This window comes from Xiphophorus maculatus, chromosome 14 (assembly GCF_002775205.1).
Source record: "Xiphophorus maculatus strain JP 163 A chromosome 14, X_maculatus-5.0-male, whole genome shotgun sequence".
Lineage (NCBI taxonomy): Eukaryota > Metazoa > Chordata > Actinopteri > Cyprinodontiformes > Poeciliidae > Xiphophorus > Xiphophorus maculatus.
The window spans coordinates 6,951,490-6,979,061 of NC_036456.1; the positions used below are offsets into that span (position 1 = coordinate 6,951,490).

Genomic DNA, 27,572 nt, shown 5'->3' on the forward strand with positions numbered 1-27,572 from the left:
CACCCAAGTCAATCTGAAAAAGTCTAGATAAGATTGATTATAAGAGTAACGACTGGATAAAACAATTTGGCACATTATTCTGATTTTTCATTTACTGACCCAAATGAATTTTTATGCAATATTAGAAATGCATTATAATGTTAATAAACAAATCAACTCCTACCTCAAATATGACAATAAACATTTTATTGCCTAAATGCAATAATAATACAGCATTTATTTAGTGAATTTGGACCAGGGATCGCTTTGGGTATAACGCATTTACAGACAAAGGTGTTTTTATTATTATTATTATTAAAATTATAATTTTAAATGCAAAATGTGAATATATTTTGTACGGTTTTGACTTGATTACTGCTCTAAACATGTTGCTTTTTCAGCAAATGACCTTGTTTTTGAGTCTGTATTGTCCAGTTAACAATTAACCGATTGCTAAATTAACTGACAACCATTTCAATAACCGATTAATCACGATTAATCGTTTCAGCCTTATGTACAAGATATGTAGCGAGAGATCAGATTAGGTCATTTCTGAAGCGTTTGGTTTAGATTTATTAGATTTTATTGAGGAGAATCAGAAAAAAAAAGAAAACCCGTCGCACTGTTTTCGGTTTATATTTCTAAGGAAAAACTATAAAGAGATTAGGCATGATTCATTGCATCTCCATTCTGCTGTACTTTTAACGAGAAAAGGCCAAATTAAATGCTGACGAAGGAACAGATCAGCCTGTAACTGATATTTAAATGCCTCTGGTGACACAGGCGGCTCAAAACGACTTCCATAAACACTCGTCGTAGCTTGTAGAAGGGTTGAGGAAAACATCACAGGTAGCAGAGCAGCAATTAAAGCGGCTGATGAAATGCTTGCAGCAGAGACTCTGGCCAGAAAGTTGCAACAGTCTCAGCTGGAGACGCGTCTCGCATTTTAAGTTCGGGAGCCTGGAAAGCGTCTCACTCATTTAACCGTCCCATTTAGCCTTGCAGGAGGCTAAGTGGGCTGGAAGTCTGACTGCGGAGAATCAAAGGGAAGAAGGGGGGGGGTGAGATGCGCAGCGTGTACCTCGAAACGCGGCATAAAGGAGGCAGAAACGGGCAGGTGAAAAATAAAACTGAGTCGCCGAACGAGAATACGGAGACGGATGAGTGCGGAGGGCGAGGCGGCGAAGGCCCACAGCTGCGCGCCAAGACAGATGGACCCCAAGAGTGAGGGAGAGTCTGAAGCTTTGCATAAACGGCTTCTTGTTTTGTTTTTCCCCCCATTCATGTTTTCATGTTTTGATTTGGGGGGAAAATAAAAAATGAAAAAAATCAGATAAAGGAGACGGGGCGGTACAACTGGGAGACGAACGCTTTGTGAATTAATGACAGATTAAACTGCAGGTGACAGGAAAGTCGACTTAATCTGTTGATAGAGCTTTAAATACTCCAACTTCTGAACTAGCGGTGAGTTACTGAGCGGGCGATAAATGTATATTTGATGAAATGGAGTCGGAATTGGGTGTTTTTTTTGTTTTGTACATCTGAGACGGATTGATCGGGGGGGTGAGCAACAACCGGCTCTCCAGGGTCACAACTACAAGCATATACCGATCAATCGGATTGATTGCCTCCTAAGATGGGTTCTCAGCTTCACCTCGCCTGGTCTAATACCTTTTTATTCCTTTAGATCTCTGGGAAGAGAATCACTCCTTCTGCTTATCCTTCCTCTAAAAGTCAATTGAAAGCTGTGATGGTAGATAAGTCTATTGAGAACCTGTCTAAAACCCTGCAGAACGACAGTGATGCTTTTCATCTGTTCTTGTTCTGCACCTGCCATTAAGGCGGCGCAGCCTTGAGTTTGAAGTTTGTGCTTTGCGGGATCATTCCTTAAAAAGAGCCGAAGCTGATAAGCACATAGTTATGCAGATGTGGTCTAATGTTATGTAAAAATGTTACGTCTTTTATTGTAATAGCATACATTTAAAAACAACACCTCTAATTTGAGTATATTTATTCAGCAAGGGCAAAAATCTCTTAGGAAACTTTGGTTTTGAAAAATCCTAGGCACATCCTCAGAGTCTTAAATTTGTGTTACCAAAATTTAGACCTTAAAATGTCTGAAATCTGAAATTCATTTTTAAATGCAAGTTGCTCTTCAATATGTTGATCACAAGTCTGACATTTTGCCTTGACATAACTATATAAATTATATATTCTATTTATTTATTTTTCTCGCTGAACTTTTCTGTCGTCCAGAAGTTTGAGTCGCACTCAGACATCTACAAAAAAGTTAAATAATACATTTATTTTGTCTAGTGTTGGCACAGGTAACTAACTGCTAACATTTCCTTGCTAGCTAGCTAGCTAACCAGCCTTTTTCCATCTATCATGAGTATTAGCTAATTGGCTGCGCGCACTTCATGTATTTCCGTGGAGATAGATGTCTTAAATTTCATAAGGGTCTTAAAAAAGTCTTTAAAAATTTACTGTTTCCCAAAATATGTGACAGACTTTTTTTTTTTTAAGGAATTGCCAATCAGCTGAACAAAGACGCATATTTCTCATATTTCACCACCATTAAAGGGAGAAGGATATTCCGCATATTTCCTGTTGCCCCTGATGTTACCGCAGCAACACAAAGCAGGATTGTAATTCGATAAAGCGGTGTGAACACAGCGTCGCAGCAGATCAGCCCGGGCGCAACACACTGCAAATTCTTTAGTCGCTTTTTATGGACAGATCCGCCATCTTAAGTAACTTCCACTTAGTTTAAAACATTGATTAAGGAGCTGATGCAAAAACAGCAATTAAAGGATAATGCTGGTGCAGTTTTATTTTTCCCCATAAAACCCTAAACTTTACCGTGGCGACGCTTTGACTACTGTAATCCATCATTTTATGTCGAGAAATAAAGCAAAACATGACTTTCCGGAGCAGCTAATTACTTTGTATAATGGAAATATTGCACTGTTTTCATTCCTAGACTATATTTTTTCTTTAAAAAAAAAAAAAGAAACATACCAATTTCTCAATCACAAATCAGCAGTTCTGACGCAGAAAGGCGTTGCTTCCAGAGCAACAGCTGTACATCGCCATGGCGTTGAACAACAGGAAGCCCGCTCAGGTGCGGCGGATTGGATTTGCCCTGAACATGGCAGAAAGCAGAGCGCGGCCTCATTGTGCCTCTCCTTTTGAAGTGGAGGGAATGATTGCTCACAGTGGGCATCCGCTAAGTACTTTAGCTTCTCGCTGTGCCGCTGAATGTACACATACTCGAGCTCTAAATGATTTGTCCTTTCACAAGTTGGACACTTGAGGGTTTTAAAGGCGCTCAAGCCGAGTCAGGTTTTTGTGCTCTTTGTACGTTTTTTTTTTTTCTCTCCAAACAATTGAGATGAGGCTGAAACTGAAGCAGGTTGGTTATTTTCTTCAGAGATCAACCGTTTGATTTTTTTATTTTTATTTATTTATTCCAGGCTCCAGCGCCAATGGCTTTCCCCATGACCACACCACAAGTGCCTGTGTATGGAATGGTGAGTATTGCACGGAAAAAGTGGCTCTCCTCATATTTGGTTACGTTACTTTACCAGGATATCTGCAGGTCTCAGCAAGTCAAATTTAAGGCTTTTAAAGACATTTTTTTAATGCCAATTTGAATTAGATTTAACACAAAGCTGATTAAAAACTACAGATATCAGGGGATCCAGTTGGCAACATGAAGTGAGCCAGTGGCAAAAACTAATGTCCTCCAACCAACTGGTGATACATTAGCATCTAGTTCTTGGAAGATGCAAAAAAAAATCAAATAAAAAGGCTACGTAGCAAGAATATATTGTCAGCTGGTAGCCTTGTTACACAGAATGCAATGAAAATAGATGTTTGTGCAAACTTTTGCCTGACAGAAAAATCCCACAAGAAAAAGAAAAATTACATGAAAGATTAAATAGTCCTGCAGCAACGAAATTTAAGACTTATGACTAGCCCATTTAAGGATGGCTTTTTAAAAAATTATTTTAAGACATTTCAAGGCCTTAATTTTTGATGCGCTCTTTTTCAGGATATCCAGCTTGCACGTTACACTTATCAGAATTTTGTGTGATGCGCTTTTTTGTAAGTGTGACGTAGATTTGCATTCAGCTTTTCTGAGTCAATAATTTGTAGAGCTACCAGTTTGAGTTACAGATTTGGCCTTTGACTAGGCCATAAGAACACGTCAATGTGCCTTGACCTGTGCTTTGCATTGTAACTCTGGCTGTGCATTGGGGTTGTATTTCTGGAAGGTGAACCTTTGTTGTTGTTGTTGTTTTTTTTTCATGGTTACCCTGAATTTAGTTCCAGCCATTTTCCGGTGATCTCACACCAGTATGGGTTTCGTGTGTGTGTGTGTGTGTGTGTGTGTGTGTGTGTGTGTGTGTGTGTGTGTGCCGTGGCTCTTCAGGTCCCTCCCCAGATGGCTCAGATGGGTGGGGTACCTGTGATGGCTCCACAGCCGATGATGTACAACCAGCCTGTTCTCAGACCCACCAACCCTTTCGCGCCCATGCCAGGAGCCCAGGTAGCTGCCACGAACTCCTGCACAGTGATTGGCTTCTTTTCAACTGATTTCTGGACAAATTAGGAAAATAAAGCTTCAATCTGTTGAATTATAATTTATTTATTTTCTTCCCCCTTGTGCCAATAGTTTTACTCGTTTTTCTCTCTTTGCTTATGGGACTGTTATAATCCTGTGGATTTCGTTTTGATTTCATTTTTCTGTCCTCTCTCTCTTCACATCCAGATGCAGTTTATGTAATCCATTCAGGGGGGAAGCTGAGTGCCAAAAGCGACAAACAAAGCAGCAGAAAACCCCCCAACAAAAACTCACGAGAGGACGATCGAAAGGAAGGGGGGAACGATTTGATCAGGCAAACGAAGAGACACAGACAAGCTGACCGACAGACACCGAAACAGAAGGAGGCCATGAGGGGCGGAGGGTGTGGGACTCTGTCCCGGCTGGAACCACTGCTGTCGTGCGTGTGTGTGTGTGTGAGAGTGTGGAGCTTCTCTGTGTTTATCATTTGTGTTTTAAATCGTGCAGACGGAGGGATGGGATGGACGGACGTCTGGTTTTCACCCAGCCTGTTCGGTTTGGTGTCTGAATCCAGAATTAGCTTTATTTCAAACTGGTGCTATATTGTCCTCTCTGAGTTCCTGTCTGCCTGCAACAGCAACTTGGGAGGACGTGTCCTCTTATTAGAGGACGTGTGTGTGTGTGTGTGTGTGTGCGCGTGTTCGCAGCAGTTGTTCCAGGTAATGCAGCCTCTCCTCTCTCTCCTCCCCCCTCAGTCTCTGTTTGTTTTTCAGAGAGAAACGCAGAGGCACATTTTCTCAAGTATGTTTCCTGTAATTTTCCAATCCATGTATTTCTTTTTTTCCCCTTCTGTTTTCTTTGCCTTTACCGTTATCAGGGCTTGTACAGCAGTTTGTCGGAGCGTCAAACAGTAACCCAGCGTTTTCTCCTCATGGCTTCTTGAGCTCTGCCGCTTTCACGTCAAGACGGGAGATCGACGAAGCGTCGGGACAAAAAAAAACAAAAAAAAAACACAAATTTTGTCTCAAGGGCTCGTCCCACCAGGGAAAACGCAGCAAAACGAGTCCAGATGTTGCGGAGATCGTTGACTTGCAGCTGCGTCGTGAAAACTGCTGGAAACCTGCCAGTCTGTGTGCTTCTAGTCTGCCCAGGGGTTGGGTTCTTTACGTACAATGTCACATGAAACGGATCGATTTTGACCCTAAAAGTAATCAATGAAGCTGTGTATATAAGCAAAAAAAAACTTTGAGTGTGTAAGTTTTTCTTTTCTTCTCACGTGGAGTGTTTACCCATCTGTGAACATTATTGCAGTCAGTAGAAACTCAGATTGTGTGTGTCTCTTTAAGTCAAGGGGCTTTGTGTGCGTCTTTCTCAGTGATTGATGGGAAACAAATCCAGCACACTGAGGTTACGGCTGTTCTTAAAGGGACATGCACAGTCTTCTAGTCGAGCAGTAAAGGGATAGTTTGAAATCTTTTAAAGCAAAGTGCCTGTTGAGAGGTTATCTGCAGTAGAGAGCGATTAAGTTTGTATTCTTTGGATTCGAAAGCTAAAGCTAACGTCTGAAATGTACCAAGTTCAAAGCAAAGAGGAAGTCCGACCTCAAAAACGTCGGAGCGGTTTCTGCAGACGAATCTTTACATTGGGTACTAATTTACAGAGAAGTATTATTTACGTGACAGATTGACTGATTGATTTATAGACAAATACATTCTATATGGGAAGTTCATAAGTCCAGGCACCTAAAAATCACAAAACAAACACAAAAAATTCAGCACTATTGAAAAAAAGCAGCAACATAAAAACAGGTTGGAGGTAGTGTGCCATCAATAATCTTCCTGCGAGAAACTTGTACCGATTTAAACTACCTTAAAATCAAAAGTATAACAGCAGTTTAAATGAATGCTACTTTATTGGTTGTCACACTTTTATGTCTGTTATTCTCAGAAAATTCTCTAAATGTTCCAACCTCGGCACACGTTTCACACAGAAAGACTTTTAGAGGCGCACCACCTCCCATCTCTGCCTAAATATCAGCTTATTTGTAAATAACGACCCAAAGTAAACGCTCATAAAGTAGCGTTCAGATGAGCAAATGAGTTCTTTACTGAAAACCTTTTAACAGAGCCGCTCTTTAAAAAGCCTGAATGTTCCTTTGAAGAAATTGTTTTGTTGTTTTTCTTTATCTGTTGAATATTCAAAGTATTTTTGGCCGACTAAATTGCTGCTGAGTTGATGATTGAACTGTTGCCACGACAATAAGGATGAAATGTGTATTTTTCTGTCCAGCGGGGATCTGGTCCTGCTTGTGTTTCTGCCTGACGGTCGCTAGGCAACCCGCTTGGATCGGTCCAGACTTCTAAAACCAATAGATGCGGCTCCCTTTCAGCACATCCACATCATGATTGATGATGATGACGATGGCAGCGCCGAGCGAGTTTGTTACTGAATCGAGTCGACTTCACTTTCAATTGCACTGAATCAGAGCGAGAGGCGGGAAGCGCGGCGCTCCACGGTAACGGGGTGGAACATGGCGGCCCCTCTTCAGGCAGAACCTCCGTCCTCACGAGTCGTGGCTGTTTGTGCATATTGCACCGTGGGCTGTTCTCACGTGTACGCTTACACGTCTTTGTGTACGACTTCTTCTTTTTTTCCCATTGAGGGCTACTTCTGAGGATCAAATTTTAAGTCGTACTTTAAGCCCACATGTTTGATACAATTTCTTTTGTTGTTGTTTTTTTTTTTTTTTCTTTTTCTAAAATCAAAATATTGCAAAAATGCACATGCGAAAAAGTTGCACTGAAGTGGCTGACTCCCAGCAGTAGAGCTGTCGAGTGTTCTTTAAGGATAGAGATTTGTTTCGGGGTAGTTTTTAGGGTTTAAAGAGCCCTCGTCTATCGGCCGTTTCGCCGACTAACGTTTCTTCTTTTACTTTTATTTTTTCCTGCCACTCTAAAGTTGAACTTGAAGCTTTGTGTATTCCCATCAGGGTTCGGCATTCCATCGGTGACGGTCCGGCCTCAAACTCATCGTCCGCTCTGCTGTGAATCCTCCAGAATGTCGCCTCGGTTTTGCCGGCATCGCTGATCTAGTGCTGCAGCACCTATTTTTGGCCTGTTTAGTCTGTATTTAGTCTGTGTAGATATGTAAAGTGCTTACAGTTTCTGTGTAGATTGTCCCGGCTGTCGCTGTGGGTTAGACGCTGCTCTTTAAAAGCTTCTCGTCAGTCTTGTGTTAGCTTAGCTTAGCTTCTTCTTATCCCGCCGTAGGTTCTCCCTCTGCGTCCTGTCCTCTCTGCTGGTGTCTAACCAAATGATAGCTGTCAGTGTTTTTTCGTCCTTTAGCTGTAGATAAAAAAAGTTTCTCTCAGGCTTTGAGATTTGCTTCTCTCAAACTCTTCTTTTCTTGCTTACTCGCATTCATCCATTATTCCAGCATTCGTCCGTTCGTCCCTGATTGGACCTGAACAGCAAAGCACACACAGAGATTTTCAGGTTTTTGAGACAAATCAATGTGATGAATGATCATTTTGGAGACCAGCTCTTATCCTTGTGAAAGTTAGCTTCGGCTAAATGACAGTGTTCTCAGTTTTCCTCCCTTTTTTGTGTCAGAATGAAGGTAAATATATAGCTAATCATGAATACTAATGCCTCTGGGAGCTGCAGATCTATAACGTAGCCTTATGAACATTTAATGGGATCAAGAGGCTTTTTAAACATGTTGAAATCACTGTTATTGCCTCATGTTGAAGTTTTAAGACCAGATCATGAAATAAGTGATTATAAATTAAAGTAGCTTACCTGAACTTAGCCAGCTTAGCTCGTGTTAAATTTCAACCAGAGACGTTCCGATCAGGATTTGTGGCAACAATTGATATACTTTATATTCTCATCAGCTTTAAAATGCAGAACAATAACATTTCAGTTTAAAGAAAACCACTTCCTGCTTTGGCTGATGCTGATTTTCATGCAGTAGAAGTTTCCTGAAGCTAACTATGGCGCCTTTCCTTGCTGTTGTGATATGGCTCGTTGATAATTCGGCGTGTAACGTGTTTCTGCAGGGGTTGATCTCCTGCTTCGTGAACTCGGCGCTTTTGTTTTGAACATTTGAAAATTTCAGCTGCTTTCTGCACAGCGTTCCCTTACAGCAGCGTAGAGAGTTGGTCACATTAAATAGATATAGAGGAAGGTATTAGTTGACATAAAATCAGACAGTAATCAAGGATCATTTTGATAGTTGTTTGTTCAAACACATGGATGGTTTCCTTTAAAAATGCCTTGATCAGATATTTTGGATCACATTGGGACAACATTAGTTATTATCCTCCTCATGGTTCCACCCACCTGACCTGGGGTGGAAACTCCTGGATGCTTTTAGCTGTCTGCTAGCTTCTGTTGAGGTCTTCCTCAAAGATGTCATTCAGCATGGCAGATTTGAACAGTAGCAACTTTTAGTGACCAAAAGTTTGGTTTATGACGAGAAAGACTCCAACTTTGGGCCGGCATCTTCATGAATTCCCACGAGGTTTTCAACCATAAAGTCTTCTTGTTGCAAAGCAGAATGGCTGGCCTCTTGTGAGACTTTCTCCAGACCTTAATGACGCAACTTGCTTTTCCTCGACTCCAGCAGTTTCTCTGCAAATGATTGACAGATTTTGCTTTTTGATGTTCAAGGCAGGGGATTGTGCTCTTAGGCCAGTCTCTGTCAGCCAGTAGTTATTACAGCTTTATTGTGTAGGTTTGACTCTCTGGTTTGAGGCTGCCTTTCTGCACTCTTAAAGCAGCTGCTGTATCTTTGCGTCGTTGTAGCATGAAGCCAATCCAGAGGAGGATCAACTTTGATGTCAAATCCGAACATCATGATTACTGCGATTGTAGCGGACATCCAGAGAGCAGGGTCCTCCCGGGCGAGCGGCCGCTCAGTGAGCGCATGCTGTCGTCTTCTTCAGTGTTTTCGTCCTCAAACGCATGACAGCGGTGGCAACCTCCCTCCTTTTGTTCAAATAAGCGGCCCAAACTAGACGAAGGGACCGACTGATCGGACTCGACCAATCACTCGTCCGTCCAAGAAACCGTTCGGACTGAAACTCGTACATTTTTGTTTTTCTTTTTCTGTTTTTTATTTGGACTGTTGATGAATGAGCCAGTACAACGAAACGCGTTGCCAAACTTCTCCGGTCTTCTCCCAAAGAGCTCGCTTTGTCTTCTCCTGTGGCACCAACCAGAACCCGCCAACCTGAACAAAGAGTGTGAGAGAGAGAGAGACTTTGATAGATGTCCTCGTCTTGTCAATGAGTTGGTGTGTTCAAAGATTTCTTCTTCGTGCACGCTCAGATATTTTATTTTACATTGGTGTTTTTTTTTTTTGTTTGTTTGTTTTGGTAAACCCCCAACCCTCGGATTGCTGCCTCACTATTCTGTATATAAAGAAACTCACACGCGACAACGCAGCTTAAAGGCATACCCTCATAATCCGCGTTTATTTTCATTTACCCATTTTTATTCTACCTGTACATGAAGACATTAGCGTCCTAAGCAGGCGTGCAGGTCTGACTCCCGCCGTGGTGGGAGCGGGCTGAAACAGACGGGCGGAGCAGATCTGGAGGGCTGCGAACCGTCGCCGTACATCAGGATCGGCCGTGACTTTTCAGCGATGCCAAATGTTACTCTGTCTCTGTTTTCTCCTCCGTCTCCTCCCTCTCTGCCGCCCCTCCCCCGTCTCTTTGTACATTGTTTTCTATTTATTTAAAAGCAGAAATATATGGAGTGTATCGAGCATGGAAAGGCAAACAAATGTTACAGTTGATTTTAAAAAAGAAAAAGGATGGGCTTTTATTTTACAGCAAGTATATTTGTTTATTGTAGGGATCTGGTTCCTCTCTATTTTTTTGGTTTTTCTTTCCTTTTTGGAAGAATAAAGTCATTTTCCATTCCTAAACATTTGTCTGGGGTTCTATCTTATCCAACACATTCAATGAATTAGGTTTATAAAATGTGCAATTCAATGTTTTTTAAACTTGTTTTTCTTAAATTCAGACTTCCTGCTTTTCATGCACATTTTCTCACATTACAGCAACAAGCTTTGATGCATTTCATAGAGGATTTATGGGATAGGCTTATGCTAAGTAGCAAAATAATGTGACATAATATCCAATCTTACAAAACAATATCTGAAAAGTCCTGCATGCTTTTCTACATTCAGCCGCTTTGAGTCGATCATTTATCTGCAGTAGCTGCACGTATCTGTACCAGCTTTGCACATCTAGAGACTACACATTTGTCTAGTTGTTAGCGTAATGGCTCAAACTCGGACTTTGATTAGACCGTCCCGACATGTTTACATGCTTTGATCTAAACCACATCTGCACACCATCAAAACAAACACTTTGCTGCTTCAGAACCTGGATGAGTTGCAATGCTTGATAAAACCATAAAGCTCTCCAGCGAAAAATCATGAAGTAAAATACAAGAAGGGCACAATCAGCACCATCCAACCCACCTCTCTTTAGGTGGATTAGTACCAGTCTGGACCCAGGTGTGATTGAGATGCTGCAGTGAGACTTTAAATGGGCCCTTCATGCTTATGAAACCCTCCAATGTGACTAAATTAAACAATTCTGGAAAGCAGGGTGGATCAAATGAAAAGAAAAGACTAATTTCCAGTTATTCCAAACATTTACTGGCAGTTGTTTCTGCCTAAGGTGGTACAACCAGTTATTAGGGTTAGGTGGGGAGCGATCCCTTTTTCCCATGAGAACAGGTTTAGTTTGCCGTTTTCCCCACAATAAACTAAACAAGTCTGTCTGGGAGTTGATATTTTTCACAAGGAAGTATAAATCCTGAACATGACGATACTGGTGAAGATTTTCTTCGCCGAAGAAAGTGCACTAAAAATTGAATTATCTGAATGAAAAATGTTTATGCTGATATTCCTTCCCCAAACAACTGAACAAACCAAGAGTCTGTTGTGTTTTTGTTTTAGACCAGTTTTATAGAAATGTCGCTGGATCCAATTGGACATGCAGCTTAGGCGATGGTTACCGTGGTGACTGAATGATGACCGGTGGAGAGACATGCTGAAAATGCCCAGCTAAGTTCTTCACACGGGTGAAACGGTTAAGATTTTATAATATTCAAAATAACAAAACGCATCTCAGGAAGATGTGTTATGAGATTTTACGTTTGATTTGGACAAATTGATCTTTTCTGCAGATCATAATAAATTAGAAGAACTTTGATTTACAAATTGGACTGTGTGGTTGAATATAAGACACATATGAACTTTTGCAGTTTTCCTTCAGCTTTAAATTAAAATCCAAATCTTCAACTGAATTGAGGTCCAGATGAAATTATTCAAATAGTTTTTTGAGGGGTTAAATACCCCAAAAGTAAAAATCTTTTCTCATGTTTTATGAAGTTTCACCATTATCTCTCAGCTCAGACGAAACATTAAAAACAACAACCCTGCGTAATAAAACCGCTGTAAACAATGCAGCAGCTTCTCTGCCGCCACACAATGGCCGGTCTGAAGAAAACGCCTCACTCGGCCGTTTTACAATCGGCAACAGAACGGCGCATTAAGTTTCAGTGGAGAGGATGACTGTGACCCGTCTCCTCCGGCCTCGGCCGTCCGCCACGCTGCGCTTCACCTGACTGAGCTTCACACAGGAGAACAAAACAGCTGAAACCTGCACGACAGAATGAAACCATCTGCATCTCTTTGTATGCCGTCACGAAAAGAAACTGAACCGTCCTTTTCAGGTTCCCGTCTCGGTTTAACGCGTCCAGATCCGATCAGCTCTGCCGCATCCTTGTTTGTTTTGTGTATATTTGTGTATATAATCTTCTGCTGTAAACCTGGGAACACGTCTGGCTTTTCTGTTATTCCAGCAACACTTAGTCAGTGAAGGATTAAAATGGCTTCCAGACAGATGAGGCTGTTTGTCTACGTCTGTTCCTAAGTGTGACGCATTCGGCCTTATTTCAGTGTTTGGAGTTTGTGACTGGACGCCTTAACTAAAGGGCCCGTCCCTGCAGCGTTCCTGTGCTGAGTGAATGCTCTGACCTCCTCCAGAGGCTGGTAGTTTATCTGAGTCCAGGATAAAACACACTAATCACTCATAACACGACGGCCACTGACAAGTTCATGCTTCAATAGGTTCTCCTGGGAAAACCTGCATCCTGACTTTCTCATGAATGTCGCCACCAACAGAGCCTTGAACCCTTTTCACATTTTTGTCCCGTTTCAACCTCAAACGTCAATGGGTTTTATGAGGGACTAAGACAAAGTTATGCTTAACCCTTTAGAGAAAGAAATGTATGAAACATTGTTCTAACCAAACCTTACAGGTGGATCAACCAAAGGGAAAAGGCGCTTTTAACGCAGTGTAGCCACAAACCGCGGTCAGACTTTTAACGTGAACAAATTGGCAGTAGTGTAAGCGACCCTTTTAAATTCCTGTCACAAAATTTTTTTCCACTAGTTCTGGAAACTAGAACTAGTTTCTAGTACAGCCTTTGAATTTTACCAAAGGTTGAACTCTGAGCGTTGAGGGCTTTTATGTTGAAGGCCTCAGATTTCAGTTCTTCCTCTTGAGTGAAGAACACTGTGACTGTGAAACATATTTGCCAAAAAAACCCAAAATGTCTTAATTATTGTATTATTGTAGCAGAGAACGGAGACAAAAATCATAACCTCCGGATTAAAGAGTCTAAACTTGAATTATTTGAAGATCAGAAGAGAGAACACCTCACCTCCTTAGCAGCTGTGAAGCACAGCAGTGGAAGTGTCATGGTCTGGAGATGATTTGCTCCAACATGAAGTCTTCAGCGTATCAGAGGGCGCTTGAAGAAAACCCTAGACTAAATATGAAAATGTTAACTTTCACAGAAAGAAAGAATTGGACCCTGCAACACGACAATGACCTAAAACGTTCCTCACCCAGAAACCGCTTTAATAGGTTTAATAAGTGAATTGTTGTCGTTGTAATGTGTGTTTTCTAGGTAACGACAACAAAAACCCCACAGGGAGAACATTTAAAGCTCTACAGAGCCTAACTAGGAAGAGTGTTGGATCAGTCTCAATGCGGCCTCTCTTCAGCATCCTTCCTTTGGACTCGGTGACAGCTGGAACAAACGCATCTTGGAGTTTCTTTAACAGGTTAAAACCTCAGAAGGCTCGTCGTTTCACTGATGTGGCGCTGATCCAGGAGCAGAAAGTGACAGAGATCCAGAAGCTGTCAGCCTCGCCGCGGCAGCCGCTGGCTCCGTCGCACCAGGCCCGTCTGCGGCAGCTGATGTCGACCCCCGCCTTCAGATAAGTTGTGACAGCTGTAAATTGAGAGGGGGCGAGTGGAGGAGAGGAGGGAGCTGCTATTTTTATCTCCCATTCAACCGGGCCGAGAAGCCGTCTCTCTCTCTCTCTCTCCGTCTCTGCTGAAGGCTGTCGGACCTTCTGGATCTCTCCTTTCTGCCTCAGCGGAGAACCTTCTGGAGACCGGGGCGCGGCATTAAGACCAGCAGACCCTCAGCGGTCTGGGGAAGGATTTCAGCGGAAACGAACAGATCGTAAAGACAGGGAAGAAGACGTCAAGAGACACCAACAGGCCCAACATGGCTCTGCTGTGCTACAACAAAGGCTGTGGGGAGAAGTTTGACCCCGACAAGAACAAGGATGGTGAGCTCCTTCTGTCTGGTTTGGTCGTTCTCTGCCCAGCTCGTTGCGTTATAGTTGACTTCGTAAAGAAGCTCTGATCTTTTCTGCTTCTCCTACTTCTGAGGAGCCATCACAAAGTTTTCAAGTTATCCTTTTCGCTGGAGTCAAGCGCATGTGACCATGCTTGTGTATTTTTTCTGGTCTTGATGTTCAAATCATATAGAAATTGCTGGCAGAAATATGCAAGGCCTTTATAAACACGCAGATATGTAAAGAGCAAGTGATTGGATTGAATTTTGTTGGAAAACAGAAAAGCAAAAGGCTAGAGTGCGAGGCATGCGGCCACGTTTTTGTGGAAGGACTCCAGGGCCTGGAGATCCTTATATGGGACATCCATCACCTCTACACAGCCAGGACCATGTGTGTGTTTGAGTGTGGGGGTGTGAAGCAGGTTTTTATATCCTCGTGGGGACCTACTTCTGTCTACATTGTGGGGTTGTGGGGACCACTGCTCCTTGTGGGGACATTTTCTTGGTCCCCATGAGGGAAAATGTTTTTGGGTTTTGGGTTAGGTGGTAGGGTAAAGGTTAGTGTTAGGGTTAGGCTGTAGAAAATTAATGGAAGTCAATGTAAAGTCCCCACAAGTCATGAAAACACAAGTACTTTTATAGTGTGTGTGTGTGTCTCTGTGTGTGTGAACAGCTGTTGGGTCCTGCTGACTGTGTGGGGAACTATATGCAGACTAATGTTTCCTTTCCCTTCTTGTACCCGTTTCTGAAAAAAACTTATAAAAAACCTCAAATCTGCTGAAACACTGAGTTCCTTTAAATCAAGGCTAAAAACCCACCTGGAACATTGATCAACATTTATGATTGATTATTTTGATGATGGCAAAATGTAATGTTTATTACTTGTTTCATAATTGGTGACTGCATGATGTTTTTATGACTTGAACTGCCTTCTACCAATAAGCTTGTCTTCCCTCCCCAACAACAGATTCCTGCCTCTTCCATCCAGGAGTCCCCATCTTCCATGACGCCCTGAAGGTGAGCCGATCTCCAGGTCCGCGCTGTTGGTCCAGAGCGTAAACAGCATCGCTCCACAAACGTGTGTCTTGTTTTCAGGGTTGGTCCTGCTGCAAGAAGAGGACGACGGACTTCTCAGAGTTTCTCTCCATTAAGGTAGCAAATAATAAAAAGCACATTTCATTTGAGATTATTTAAGAGTATTTGGAGAGTCAGCAAGGGAAGCTACCAGGAGATATTCAGCTCCTTTTGATGAAACTTTAATCAAGCAGATGGAGAAAAAGAAAAAAAATATCCGCTGGAGAAAAACTGTTTCATGTAAAAAGAAGTGAGAGAAAAGCAAGTTTGACTTGCACCAGTCGGCGATGAAATGAACCACACGCTCCAGTGAAACCAGTGGATTACTCTAAAAAATAAAAGAGAGACTTCATGTAGCTTAATGTATCAAAACAAAAAACACTAACAAACATTTGAAGAAATATAAGTTAGTGAACAAACTAATTTAAACCAACTAAATTTAAGGGCTATTCCACTTTTTTTTTAAGGAATCTGGAATCTTTGATGATCTTAAGTTGAAAATGTGAAACATTTAGACTGGTCAAAGCTAAAATGTTTCATTCATCGCTGGACAGTCTTTATTTTATTTGTGAAGATAGACCAAAAAAAACTGGATTTTTAAAGTTTTTGTGATATTAGATGGAAATAAGAGACAAAACTGCTGACTAAAACTGAACAGACTCAATGAGTCTGAAAGGTTTTGTCACTTTTGCCTGTTTTCCTGGTCTTTTGGAATTATGGTTACTGAGACTTTATACTCCATTGTAACTATTGTTTTGTTTATTTTAGATATTTAAACTGGTTTACAATTACATTGTAAAATGTCGTTTATGAATTTAATTTTTTTATTTTAGAGATGATGTACCGAGTTTACATTATTTTTACTTTTTCAACTAATATGTATGTTGAAAATGGTCTCAAAAAACAATAGTTTTGTTTATTTCAATCATTCAGTTTATCGTTCAACCGATAAACTGTTGGATGATTTCGGGTCCAACAAAATCGTCCAACTATCCAATGAATCTGCCACCACCAAGTTTCTGATGAACTTTACATTTATTATTCAAAAAAACTCCATGTTTGATGCAAGAATTCTATTTTCAAATGATTTACATTTACCAAGGATTCAATTATATGTGACGTCATGGCAGAAGAAATCAGTAATTAATTGTTTTTATCCGTTAAAGTCGGATGGAAACATTTAAGCTTGGCCAGAGAAAAAAAAATTTACTGCTAACTATGGATGCGTTCACCTGCAGGGCTGCACCCGTGGACGCCACAGTGACACGAAGCCCCAGGAGCCTCTGAGGCCCGATGTGTCGTCGGATAAGAGCGAGGCGAAACCCGCCAGTGACCGGGAGATCATCTACCAGGGCCCCAAATCTGCCGAGGCGCTGCAGAAAGAGAGACCCAGGTGAGGGATGGAGCTTCACCTCTGAGGTGTTTTCAGTTTGCTCAGACATTCCTGTTATTCATCCAGACAGGTCAGGGTGAGGTTGGCTGCAGCGTACGTAGAGTAATAAATAATCCTCCATAAGCCTATCCTGATGTATATTTTGCTGTTAACAGAAGTGTGTGTGTGTGTGTTTGTACCAGGTTTTTATCTCCTCATGGGAACCTATTTCTGTTTACAATGTGGGGTTGTGGGGACATTTTCTTGGTCCCCATGAGGGAAATTGTTGTTTTTGGGTTAGTGGTTAGGTCTGTGATGGTTGGGTTTAGGGTAAAGGTTAAAGTAAGGGTTAGGGTTAGGATTATGGTAAGGGTTAGGCTGTAGAAATTAATGGAAGTCAATGGGAAGTCCCCACAAGTGATGAAAACACGACAGGGTGTGCATGTGTGTGTGTGTCTACACAGCGCAGACCAGCCCATGACCAAGTTGCCCCACAAAGTGTCAGCGTCGCTCATTCAGGCGCTGGAGAAACTGGGACTGGACAGGAGCGCAGAGAGCGAGAAGAAAGGTCAGTCCTCCTGAAGGCGACTTGAACGTCTCAAGAGAACCGGGAGCAAAAATCCACATTTCAGCCTTAAAACATGCGCTGTCACAACAGAGCTGAAGATTAAAGCAGCGTTTCAGTCTCTCAGCTTCATTTCTTTTAAAGGAATGAGGATCATCACGTTAACGTTGATTGAATCCAAATCTTTGCTCAAGTTTTAGAGCACGGTGTCTGCGCATCCGTAAAAACGTCTTCAAATTAAGGCCTTAAAATGTCTTAAAATCATTGTGAACTTTCGTCACATTTTCTCATGACAGGACTAATCTTGTATGTTCTATGTTTTTTTTTTCCTTTTTCTTGCTGGACTTTTCTGTCGAGCAAAAGTTTGAGTCACACGCCGAGATCTTTATTACAATACGTGAGGCTGTTGAGGCTAGCGCTACTAACACATAACATGGTTCTTTAAAAATGACATCTAGTTTTGCTAAGTTGTCCTTTTTTTCCAAACATCTGTGGCTCTAAACGGCTTCTTTTAGCCAGATCCAGGATAAAATGGCTGCTGTTTGTTTTCTATCAAACCTCTGAGGCCTTGACCGAACACAATCACTAATCAGTTGCCGTCTGAAGGTAATCATTTGGTTCAGACTTTATCGGCAGGTGTCAAAGTGAAGCGGCCGAATACAAATGTGTGCCACACTACGTCTGTAATCTCTAGTTGGAATGTCTAGGTTTGGCGGTATTAATATGTCACCACTGGATTTCATTCGTAATTCAACAGTTTAGTTCAGTCCTATCCTTCAAGCCTCCCAGAAACTCTTTATCATTCTGCACCTGTATGCTGAAAGATCCCTACATCTTTTTTCTCAAAGACAATGTGTTTGAAACTAGAATGAAACAGTCCTCACCCGTCCCTCTGTCATTGTTTTGTCTCACAGAGAGCGAGGACGTTATGCACGGGACGCGCTGCAAGAACACAGGCTGCAAAACAGTGAGTGTCTGGTGTGTGTGTGTGTGTGTGTGTGCGTGTGTGTGTGTGTGTGTGTGTGTGTGTTTAGGTGGCGTCTCTGGCATTCCTGCCCAGGCCCAAAATAGTCGCTGATCTGACATCAGCAAAAGCTGAGAAATTCATTATCTGCAGCGGTGGCTGATGTCTGCACATGGGAGGAAACTGTAAGAACTGCAGAATGCAGTGATTTTACATTAAGGCTTCCTATTGGCACTGAACTATACTTGAATTATTTTAATTCAATATCAAGGCAACGTCTGTATATAACCTTCTTTTACTGAGCTCCGTTTAAAATTTCAGCCTCTAGCTGTATTGTAGTCAAGATCAAGACAAGACTTTTAGGGACTGAGACCATTCATATGGTATTATATTAATATGGTATTATAATTATATAATTATGAGGTCAAGACCAGTGCCCCACTCTGATAGGTGACGTTAGCTTGTGCACAAAGCTAGCTAACGTAACGTGACAGCTGTCAAGAAACGGAAGCTTTACAGTATACTGTACATACGTAGCTAATTTAATATGTATAGCAAATATTGACTAAATCTCTTTGTATGACGGCCGGGTAGAGAGTTTTGGTACAGAGGCAGATTGTTAAAGTTAGCTTAGCTAGCTTTGCTAGCTCAACTTATATATAAACTTTCCTCTCGTTGTTTTTCCTTTCTAAGTGACAATAAAAGTTCGCCCTAATCCCCACAATCTCTGAAGTCGCTGTATTCTTTCTTCTGGATGTTGTTTTACAAATATGTAGACTTTATAATGTAGCAGCCAAAACTGTATTGACTTCCTCCAGCTCCCATGGGGAGGCAACTAAAATATATTAGCATTGAGTCACATTATTGCTTGGATAGGAATCTGCACTTTGTCTTTTTTATTTATTTATTTATTTATTAGCATGAAAGAAAGCATGCTAATAAATAAATTGAAAAATGTTCTGACAATTTAGTTATATTTCCACGTATTGAAATAAAATGTATGTAGTCCTCCTGAACGTATGAAACCGAGACAAGACCAAATGTGAGACCTCTGTGTTTTACAAGAGAGCTACTGTAGTTTTACAACGTGTTGTACCATTTGTAAAATGCAAAATCCAAACCATTAATCACTCTTATATTGACATACTTTTGAACCACTTTGTGTTGATCTATTATAAATCTCTAAAACGCAGTGAAAAAGTTCAACCCGTCTCTGGAAGGAAATTTATTTCATGCACAGGGATGATTTTTATCTACAATTCTTTGTCCTCAGCTAATCAACAAAAGGGTGTATTATAGTTAAAACATATTTACCAAAAGCACACACAGGTTCTGGTAAATACAGGAAAACAAACACTGCTGTACTTCAACTTTCTTCCTAAGGCTTTTGAACCTGTAAGGTTTAATCGCTCCATCTAGTGGACATATCTACTAACAGCAACATCTTTCAGTGACATTTTAAATAAATTGCTGGTTAGAAAGTGGACCACTGGAACTGCACAGGCCTGCATATGTCAGATTTTCAGGTTTATGCAAAGGCGCAGTTGGTCTAAAAGTGCACATCTGGATTAGAAGTTTGTAAGTCTCAAGATTCAGACAAACACTGAGGTTGCTGACCTTATCCTGTGACTCAGGATTCATTGATCAAAGCATCTCTGATCAATAGCATCTCATCTGTTTGTTCAGGTCTATGAAGGCCCAGACACAGACATGGAGGTCTGCACCCACCACCCTGGAGCGCCCGTCTTCCATGAGGGGTAAGAAGGAAGGAATTCACTGCTGCGTGTTTCCCTCTTGTTTGCTCAACGGCTAATCCATTATTCCAACATCATAATATTTGCATGGCTCCGCTCTCAGACAGCAGCTACATGGCTTCTATAAAGCAAGAGTGTGAACAGTGTGAAGGTTGTGAGAGGAAAGCAAGAAAGGAGGCGGCTGAAATGAGAAACAAACATTTCTGCAAGTTCCACCAACTTAAATTTAAGACCTCTGAAGATCATTATGAATGACTTTTAAGGGCTATATCTCCATAATTTCATCTAGCCAACTGCATCCGTCCATGACAGATGCAAAAAAAAAAAAAAAAAAAAAGCTACCTAGCTAGCTAACCAGCTAATCAGCAGTAACCTCAACCATCTCAAGTGAAAGAATGCAATTAAGATGTTTGCGAGTAACTAAAATGTTTCTAGGAGAAAAAATAATACATACGAGATTACATAATTAAATTTAAGACATATTAAACATATTAAAAGCTTGCTTTTTAAAAATTAATTTAACCTTTTGAGGTCGACGCCCGCCCTGTGGCAGGCATGACGTCATGTTTCTGTGTGTGTTTTTTGCTCCAATGTGATAATAAATTTTGTCAAAATGAAACAAACACTGTAAAATCACAAAGTTTAGGATGTTCTGAAAATAATGATACCAAACAAGGTAAGGTAAATAGTTTTTATGGTGAAAATATAAGGGTAAATTCAAAATTAGACCAAAACGGCCATTTAGACCCAAGACTCCAAAGGGTTTTAAGGCATTTTAATGCCTTAATTTTAGATACATGAGTCTAAGACTTTGAGGAAGTGAATTGTTAGTGCATCGTTGTTTCTGGTGTTCTTCCTGCTCCGGATCAAACAACTGCTACGATTTCTTTATCTAGGTACAAATACTGGAGCTGCTGCTGCATAAAGACAACAGACTTCAACGCGTTCCTGGACCAGAAGGGCTGCACCACGGGGAAACACCGCTGGGTTGCAAAGCTGGTGCACACACCACCTACATCTGAGCGGAAACAGGCAGAAGCTCTGTCTCTCCGTGAATAATTTATGTTTTTTATGTTCTCAGGATAAGAAGAAAGTGGCATGTCGACATGACTGGCACCAAACTGCAAACACGGTCGTGGTAACAATTTACGCCAAGAACTCGAATCCTGATTTTTGCAGCATAGAAGCAAATCCAACAGTGGTGAGCAGCAGGAATAATCATTCAGTGTTGATACAGACGTGACAAAAAAAAAAAAAAAAGCCCAGAATTATTCATGAAATCAGATCCATGAACTTTTATGGAGTTTCACTTCTGTTTCCTGTCTTGCAGCTCGTATGTCAAATCCAGTTTGAGAACAAGATTTTCAAGAGAGAATTCCACTTCTGGGGGGAAAGTATCACTAACAACCTTTGATAAAGTTGTAGTTATTGGCCCAGGCAACCGTTTCTTTAACTAGAAACTGATGCTTATCTGTTTTGTAATGATTTTCCAGGTGATCGATCCCAAACAGAGTTCGGTCAACATGGTCCCGTCTAAAGTGGAGATCACGCTCCGTAAGGCCAACCAGGTGTCCTGGGGCAAACTGGAGGACCCGAACTACACGCCAGAGCCGGAGCCCGTCGACGACGACGTCGTCAATGACAACCAGGAGTCCCAGCAGCCCGACTGGGACATCGCCGACGACGACATCAGCGACTCGGACGAGGAGTGGGCCTACGACACGCCGCAGAACAAGAGCCAAGGGGGCGAGAGTGAAGAGCAGAGGAAGAGGAGGGAAGAGCAAGAGGTGCAGAATTTAAAAAGGAAGGAGGTGGAGGAAGAGATGAAGAGGCTGATGCAGGAGCAGAAGAGGGCGGAGGAGCAGAGGAGGAAGCTGGAGGAGCAACGGAGGGAGGAGGAACAGGAAGGATATGAAGACATGCCAGACCTGGAAGATCAGGAGGCTGATGTGGAGTGAAAAAAACAAACAGAATTTTCCTCATTTTTAACATATTATTTATTTAATGCTGTTAAATGCTAAATACTCTAATTTTCCTGCAGTAACTTTATGTTACGTCAGAGGCGTTTTTGAAGAATTGTAACTTTTTGTGGGCGATAAAATAATGAGCCTGCTGAAATCTTTTGATTATGCAAAAGACAATAATAGAAATAAACCTTTTTTATGTCTGCTTCTCTGTCTAAAGTTCTTTAGTATTTTTAGTTATATTGGACAAACTATGAAATTAATTAAAATAAGATCAGCACAGCTAATGTTAGTGAATGTTAATGTCGTTCTGTGTAGCTGTTGTTAAAGGAACGATTCCACAGCTGTATGTTAGACAACGTAGCTAAACATTGAGACATTATTTAGATTAATGTTTAGCTGCAACAAAAATTGTGGCTGTTCAGCTAAATATTCTGTCATTTAGCTAAAAAGCCTGTAAACCTTTGGTAAAATGTTTAGCTGAAGCTATATTTAGGATATGTATTATATATATTTAGTAAAATATTAAGCTAAATATTGAAATATTTAGGGAGCTTTTTATGCAAAACTGACTCTTTTCAGATTTATATCACATTATTCTGTTATAACCTCATCAGAAAACATACCTGGAGTGATGTTTTGATTCTTTCTTGGATGTCTGAGAAATCCTTGAATCGTCCATGGCAACCATTCTGGGGTGCCTAAACGCTTGCGCATGAAAAGTGCCGCCTATTATCCAAAGCTCTCAACCCACAGAGCAACTCAGCTCCTGTAAACTAGTGGCAGCAGCAATTAGCAAACACCTGTTGGGCTCATCATACAAACTACGACGCTCTAAGAATGGATATAAACGGCATCATGGAGAAGATTAGAGTTGGACGCTTCTTAAAGAGACAGGCCAAATTCAAGGCATCAGACATGACTATGATGCCAAGTCACATTTCTTTTTTACTTAAACAGCATTTTCATAAATTAGTCAAGCATTAAACATGACTGCAGTTTGAAAAAGAAACGTCTAAGTGAGACTCTATGATCCATATCTGAGCACAGAATGGAAAGAGGGAAATGATGTGAAGCTGGAAGCTCAATGACTCAGTGTCCTTTATTCCTACAGCGAGCACTTAGATCTGCAGCTGCTGAGTCATGCTCGGATTGCGTGTCAGCACTTTGTTTTCATCAGGAAAGGCCTGCGGTGCATCTGTGAGTCCAACCTACACAGCCCTGCTGGCCTTGAGAGAGCGACAAACGCAACATGCTGAGACATTGTATAGCAAAAGCTCAATTTAAACAAAAACTGGTGACAAAACGGCTTAGTAACATGGAGTAGGAGTGATTCTCTACAGGACTGTGTTTTTAAAGCTTTAATAATACAAAAAGTAGTTTCCGGTTTTGATTACGTTTGTCGCTAATCAGAAAAGCTTAGAGGGCCACAGATTTGGATTAAAGTATGTTCATATTTTAGAGTGGCCCCGATCTCTCTCTATATAAATATAATTTAAAATCTATACTTTAAAATTGATGTTCACAATATGATAGAAATACATAAATATTGGAGTAGCTAGCTAAACCTTTTAAAAGCTACATGAGGTACATTCATGTTACGTCCTTATCTTTATGTCTGAAAGCAAAAAAAAAAAAAAAAAGGTTCTTGTCACTTTAAATTGTACAAAACTCAACAAGACAAAAAGACAGAACTGTCACACTTCAATAATTCATTTAATCTCCAGAGGGCTGCACTGACTTTGTCTTTGTTATACACCGCATATGATAGCACACGAAAACACCTTGAGGTCGTGCAACATCTAGTCTGGCTTACTGCACCGTCTCTGCTGCACCAACGCCGTTAAACATTTTCAATCTGCACATTTCCTCCGCCGGCATTTTCACTGCAGCTCCAGCGATTGGAAGAGTTTCCATCCAAATCCCCGTTTTTGCATTTTGAAAACAAAATTACACAAAATCTAGAAAAAAAAAAAAAAAAGACAATCTTTGAAAAGAAAATCCAAAAGACAATCAGTAAAATGATTCTTAAAAAACAAACAGGCAACCAGTTTTTTTTTTGTTTTGTTTTTTACAAAATGGCTTTCATACCTCAACATCTTGGTCATCGTTTTCAGTACAGCATATTGTAATCAAACTGAAAAACTGAAAAGCACTCAAAGATTGGCTCGACAGCGGCTGAACACCTCGGCTGTGTAAACGACTCATTTATAATCCATAAATAACACTGGACAGTTTCAATATGTTGACTTAAAATTTTCAGAATAATTACAGTTTTCAACATCTTTTAAACTGCGCGAGGACATCATCACATCATTTAAAACCACCAACGTCATAAACCTTGGTTTTTACATCTGTATTTATGATTGGTTATATATTACATTTTACCAGCACATTTGTATCCATATACAATATCTTAAATATCTTTTCATCAAATCAATTTTTAAAAAAATTCACTCAAAATTTCAACACACGTACATATGCAAATGTTTGTTGTTGTTTTTCTTTTTTTTTTCCTATTAAGTTTGTGTCGTTGTAAAGTGCAAGGCAAAGATACAGTAAACTTTGAAATGTACGACACACGACGACTTCTGCATCGGAGGCGTGTCAAAAGCTTGCACACACACGCTTTCATACACACTCTTACCGACGCGCCCCCCCCACACACACACACACACACTTTGTTAAGTCTTAAACCCAAAGTACAGACTTGGCACAACAACCACTAAAGCCTCTAAGGTTTTGAGCGTGTAGCTGGCACACTATGGATACAGTAGCACAATCCTACCACAGCTGAACATCTACAGCGCCTCACAGTGACTACTTCCCATCAGGGGATTAGCCTGATTCATCTGAACAAGTAACCAAAATGAATAGCCGTTTTGTTGTTTGTTTTCACCAGTAGCCTAGTAGAAATGCTAGTAGCGTAGCTAATGTATGTGACTTTTAATTTGAAGCAGAAAAACTTAACAGATAAAGTTAAATTTATAAATCCAGAATTTTAACACTTAAATCAATGTAAGCTAAATAAGAAAAAAAATATGGAACGGCTAATTTTGTGCCTCGCTTTAAGCTAGCTTGTGAGTAAAGTAAGCTAATTCTACTTAGCCATTAAATTTCTTAGTACATTATTACATCTAAAATGTTCATGTTGTTACTCCAACTGTATATCTATATTTTTACTGATGGTTATGAAACAAAAAAAATTAAACATATTGGTTTAAACTCCTATTTAAATAAGATATGGCAGAAAGTGACGAATTAGCTAATTCATACCTCGCAGTTTATTTTACTTTCTACTCAATATGTCTATATAACATGATTTAGGGTCTGCTAGTGGAAGAAGTAAGCTAGCGGTCAACAGGTAATCTTTGAGTGTCGTGACTGTAAAGCAGCCAGATGCAGGCTAGCTGATAGTCTGACAAATAACGTTAAGTACTCGTCGTTTTCTTATTAGAAAAACAGCAACAAGGTATCATTTTTAGAATTTAAACAGCGAGTAAATTTAGAGGAACTTTGCATTTTGACACGTCTAAAGTGTCCAAAAAAATAAATCTTCACATGAAAATGCTGTCACTTTTAAATGGTAATTAGAAAGTCTATGAAACCTGTATTTTAGTAATTTAAGCCAAATAGCAACGATGCTCTGGTCAACAGAAGCTCAAAAAATATTTACTAAGAATAAAAATTGTTCAACAATGTATGTTCTCAAAAACTAGCATGGCGTTCACAAATGTCGCTGGTCTCAACAAGCAAGCTAAAATGTGCCACTCTGAGGCCATTTCCACTGTGAGGCGAAGAAAGGCTTGGCGTGCATGCAGGGACACAGAACGGCGTCTTTATGAACTTTTCAAAGGGGGAAGCAGCAAAGCCAGGACAGCTTCACAGATAACCATTAGGAAAATAAGGTGTACAAAAAAATAGATATATATTTGTCATAATAATAGCTTTTAACCACAGACAAGGCAAAAAAATCAAATACACGTTAGTTCTTATTCTAATATTTAGTATACAATCATGTAGTATGACAAAGTAAGAGCAACACACTGAGAAGCTGTTGAGGTGTATCAAAGTGTCCTCCTGTAAACACCGTCACCAGACAATGGCAGAAAAAGATGGACCTCACCGAGTCGTTTCGTCCGGCGCTGCTCCTCACAACGGTTCTGAATTCAAGTGTAAAACATGCACAGCAGGGGGAGAGTTCACTCCCACGTAAGTCACACAATAAAACCCAACGATGTACCTCTAAACCCCGCTGAGTTCTCGACAAAATGACTCACGCTTGTTTTTTTTTTGTTTGTTTGATTTCTGTTTTTGCGGCGGAATCGCACGAGTCCACTGAAGAACCACTTTAATAGGACGACAACAGAACCGCCGCGGAGCCGAACAGAACAGCATCTTAATTCACAGGTTATTAAAAGTCCACACAAGTACATTCCTTAGGATTTTTTTTTTTTTTTTGCAACATTGAAGATATTTTCCAGTTCAGCAGACGATGAAGCTGAGACATCTCAGTTTGTTCATTTTTGTTGATTTTGTTGCCGTGGGGAGTTCTCATGGCAGTAGCAACAAGAAATAAATAAGACAGTCCGAAGGCGAGTCAGAAGTTCGACATATAAAGAAGAAAAAAAAACAAAATAAAAAAAAACAACCCTAGATTAACTTAGGATAAAAACTAAGGTTTACACCCAACATGCTAGGTGAGCACCACGTAAACGCATTTCCTTGTTTTCCCACTACCTGCATGGTTTCTTCTTTGACTTGCACTCAGAAATAAAAGCAAAATGGCGGCATTAAAGAAGTGCCACGCAGAAACAGGCCCCACGTTTTAAAAAAAAGAAGAAATTGGGGGGGGAAAAAAAACCAAAAAACCTGCTGGTTTGCAAAAAACCAGATGACGAAGAAATAAAGCAGAGCAAAAATGCTTAAAAGTAGGGAAGAAGGCATTACTTCAGTTTGTGACGCCTCTGGGAAGCCGAGGGGCCTCATGACTGGACAGGAAGCGGGTGAGAAGAGGTCGTGACCTCTCCTGTTGGAGGGGGTATTAAAGAGAGGCGCAGGTTTTCAGTTGACTGAGGAATCTGCCTCAGTTGCTCCACTTTTAAGATCCCACGTTCCTGCAGAACGCACAGAAAAAACACAACTTTAAATTAATTTTTAAAAAGTTTGTAAACTGTTGTCAAACTCTGTTAACGGAGCATTGTACAAACCAAACAAAAAAAAAACACACAAGAGAAACCTACAATATGCCATAAAAATGCTGGAAAAGAATATTAATTTTAAAAAGAACAAACAGATTGAAGACATTAGGAATCCTAAAATGACACCAACGTTTCTAACAGGTTATATGACGCAAAAAGTCAAAGAAAAACCCAAATATCATCTGCCAGGTTATCAAAATACAATGATGCAGCGAGTACTTTCAGAGAAATGTTTATTTCTCTGAAATGAAAACATTTATGTTCTTCACAAAGTCCAGCACAGAATCTTTTTATGTTAAAAAATAAAATACAAAATGGAGCCCAAAGCAACTGTAGAGGCTTCATTCTGGGTCCCCAGTCTGTCTTTAACGTTTCGCATATTTTGCTCTGAAACATGTTTTCAAAAATCCATGTTTTTATCATATTTTTAAAGTATATATCAAAAT

The 27,572-nt window shown here is 40.5% G+C and overlaps 3 protein-coding genes across 8 annotated transcripts in view; 2 read left to right on the forward strand and 1 right to left on the reverse strand.

Moving 5' to 3' along the window:
* LOC102219765 (phosphatidylinositol-binding clathrin assembly protein-like) overlaps positions 1-10,486 on the forward strand; it is a 100,783-nt gene extending 90,297 nt beyond the window's left edge. For all 5 annotated transcript variants that reach the window (XM_023346175.1, XM_023346179.1, XM_023346176.1 and 2 more), the window contains 3 exons: positions 3,456-3,512; positions 4,418-4,534; positions 4,757-10,486. In XM_023346175.1, the coding sequence (XP_023201943.1) occupies positions 3,456-3,512; positions 4,418-4,534; positions 4,757-4,771 (189 nt within the window). In that variant the 3' untranslated portion in view covers positions 4,772-10,486. The remainder of the gene's footprint in view (positions 1-3,455; positions 3,513-4,417; positions 4,535-4,756) is intronic.
* A 2,602-nt stretch (positions 10,487-13,088) lies between these two features.
* LOC102228320 (cysteine and histidine-rich domain-containing protein 1-like) lies at positions 13,089-22,130 on the forward strand. The gene is made up of 11 exons (XM_023346180.1): positions 13,089-14,224; positions 15,200-15,249; positions 15,328-15,384; positions 16,545-16,699; positions 17,143-17,246; positions 18,158-18,210; positions 19,894-19,964; positions 20,858-20,960; positions 21,043-21,162; positions 21,292-21,351; positions 21,455-22,130. The coding sequence occupies exons 1-11, from the start codon at positions 14,161-14,163 to the stop codon at positions 21,917-21,919; spliced, it is 1,302 nt and encodes a 433-aa protein (XP_023201948.1). The 5' UTR covers positions 13,089-14,160; the 3' UTR covers positions 21,920-22,130.
* A 2,220-nt stretch (positions 22,131-24,350) lies between these two features.
* Positions 24,351-27,572, reverse strand: part of LOC102220024 (diacylglycerol kinase eta-like) — a 74,172-nt gene continuing 70,950 nt past the window's right edge. For both annotated transcript variants that reach the window (XM_023345992.1, XM_023345994.1), the window contains one exon: positions 24,351-27,042. In XM_023345992.1, coding sequence (XP_023201760.1) covers positions 26,990-27,042 — 53 coding nt within the window. In that variant the 3' untranslated portion in view covers positions 24,351-26,989. The remainder of the gene's footprint in view (positions 27,043-27,572) is intronic.

Excerpts from the sequence above, each read along its gene's own strand:
- LOC102228320 (XM_023346180.1), top strand. The coding sequence starts at position 14,161 with ATGGCTCTGCTGTGCTACAACAAAGGCTGTGGGGAGAAGTTTGACCCC. Across the intron at positions 16,700-17,142 it reads CTGCAGAAAGAGAGACCCAG|CGCAGACCAGCCCATGACCA; the intron begins GTGAGGGATGGA and ends GTGTCTACACAG. Across the intron at positions 20,961-21,042 it reads ACCGCTGGGTTGCAAAGCTG|GATAAGAAGAAAGTGGCATG; the intron begins GTGCACACACCA and ends TTATGTTCTCAG.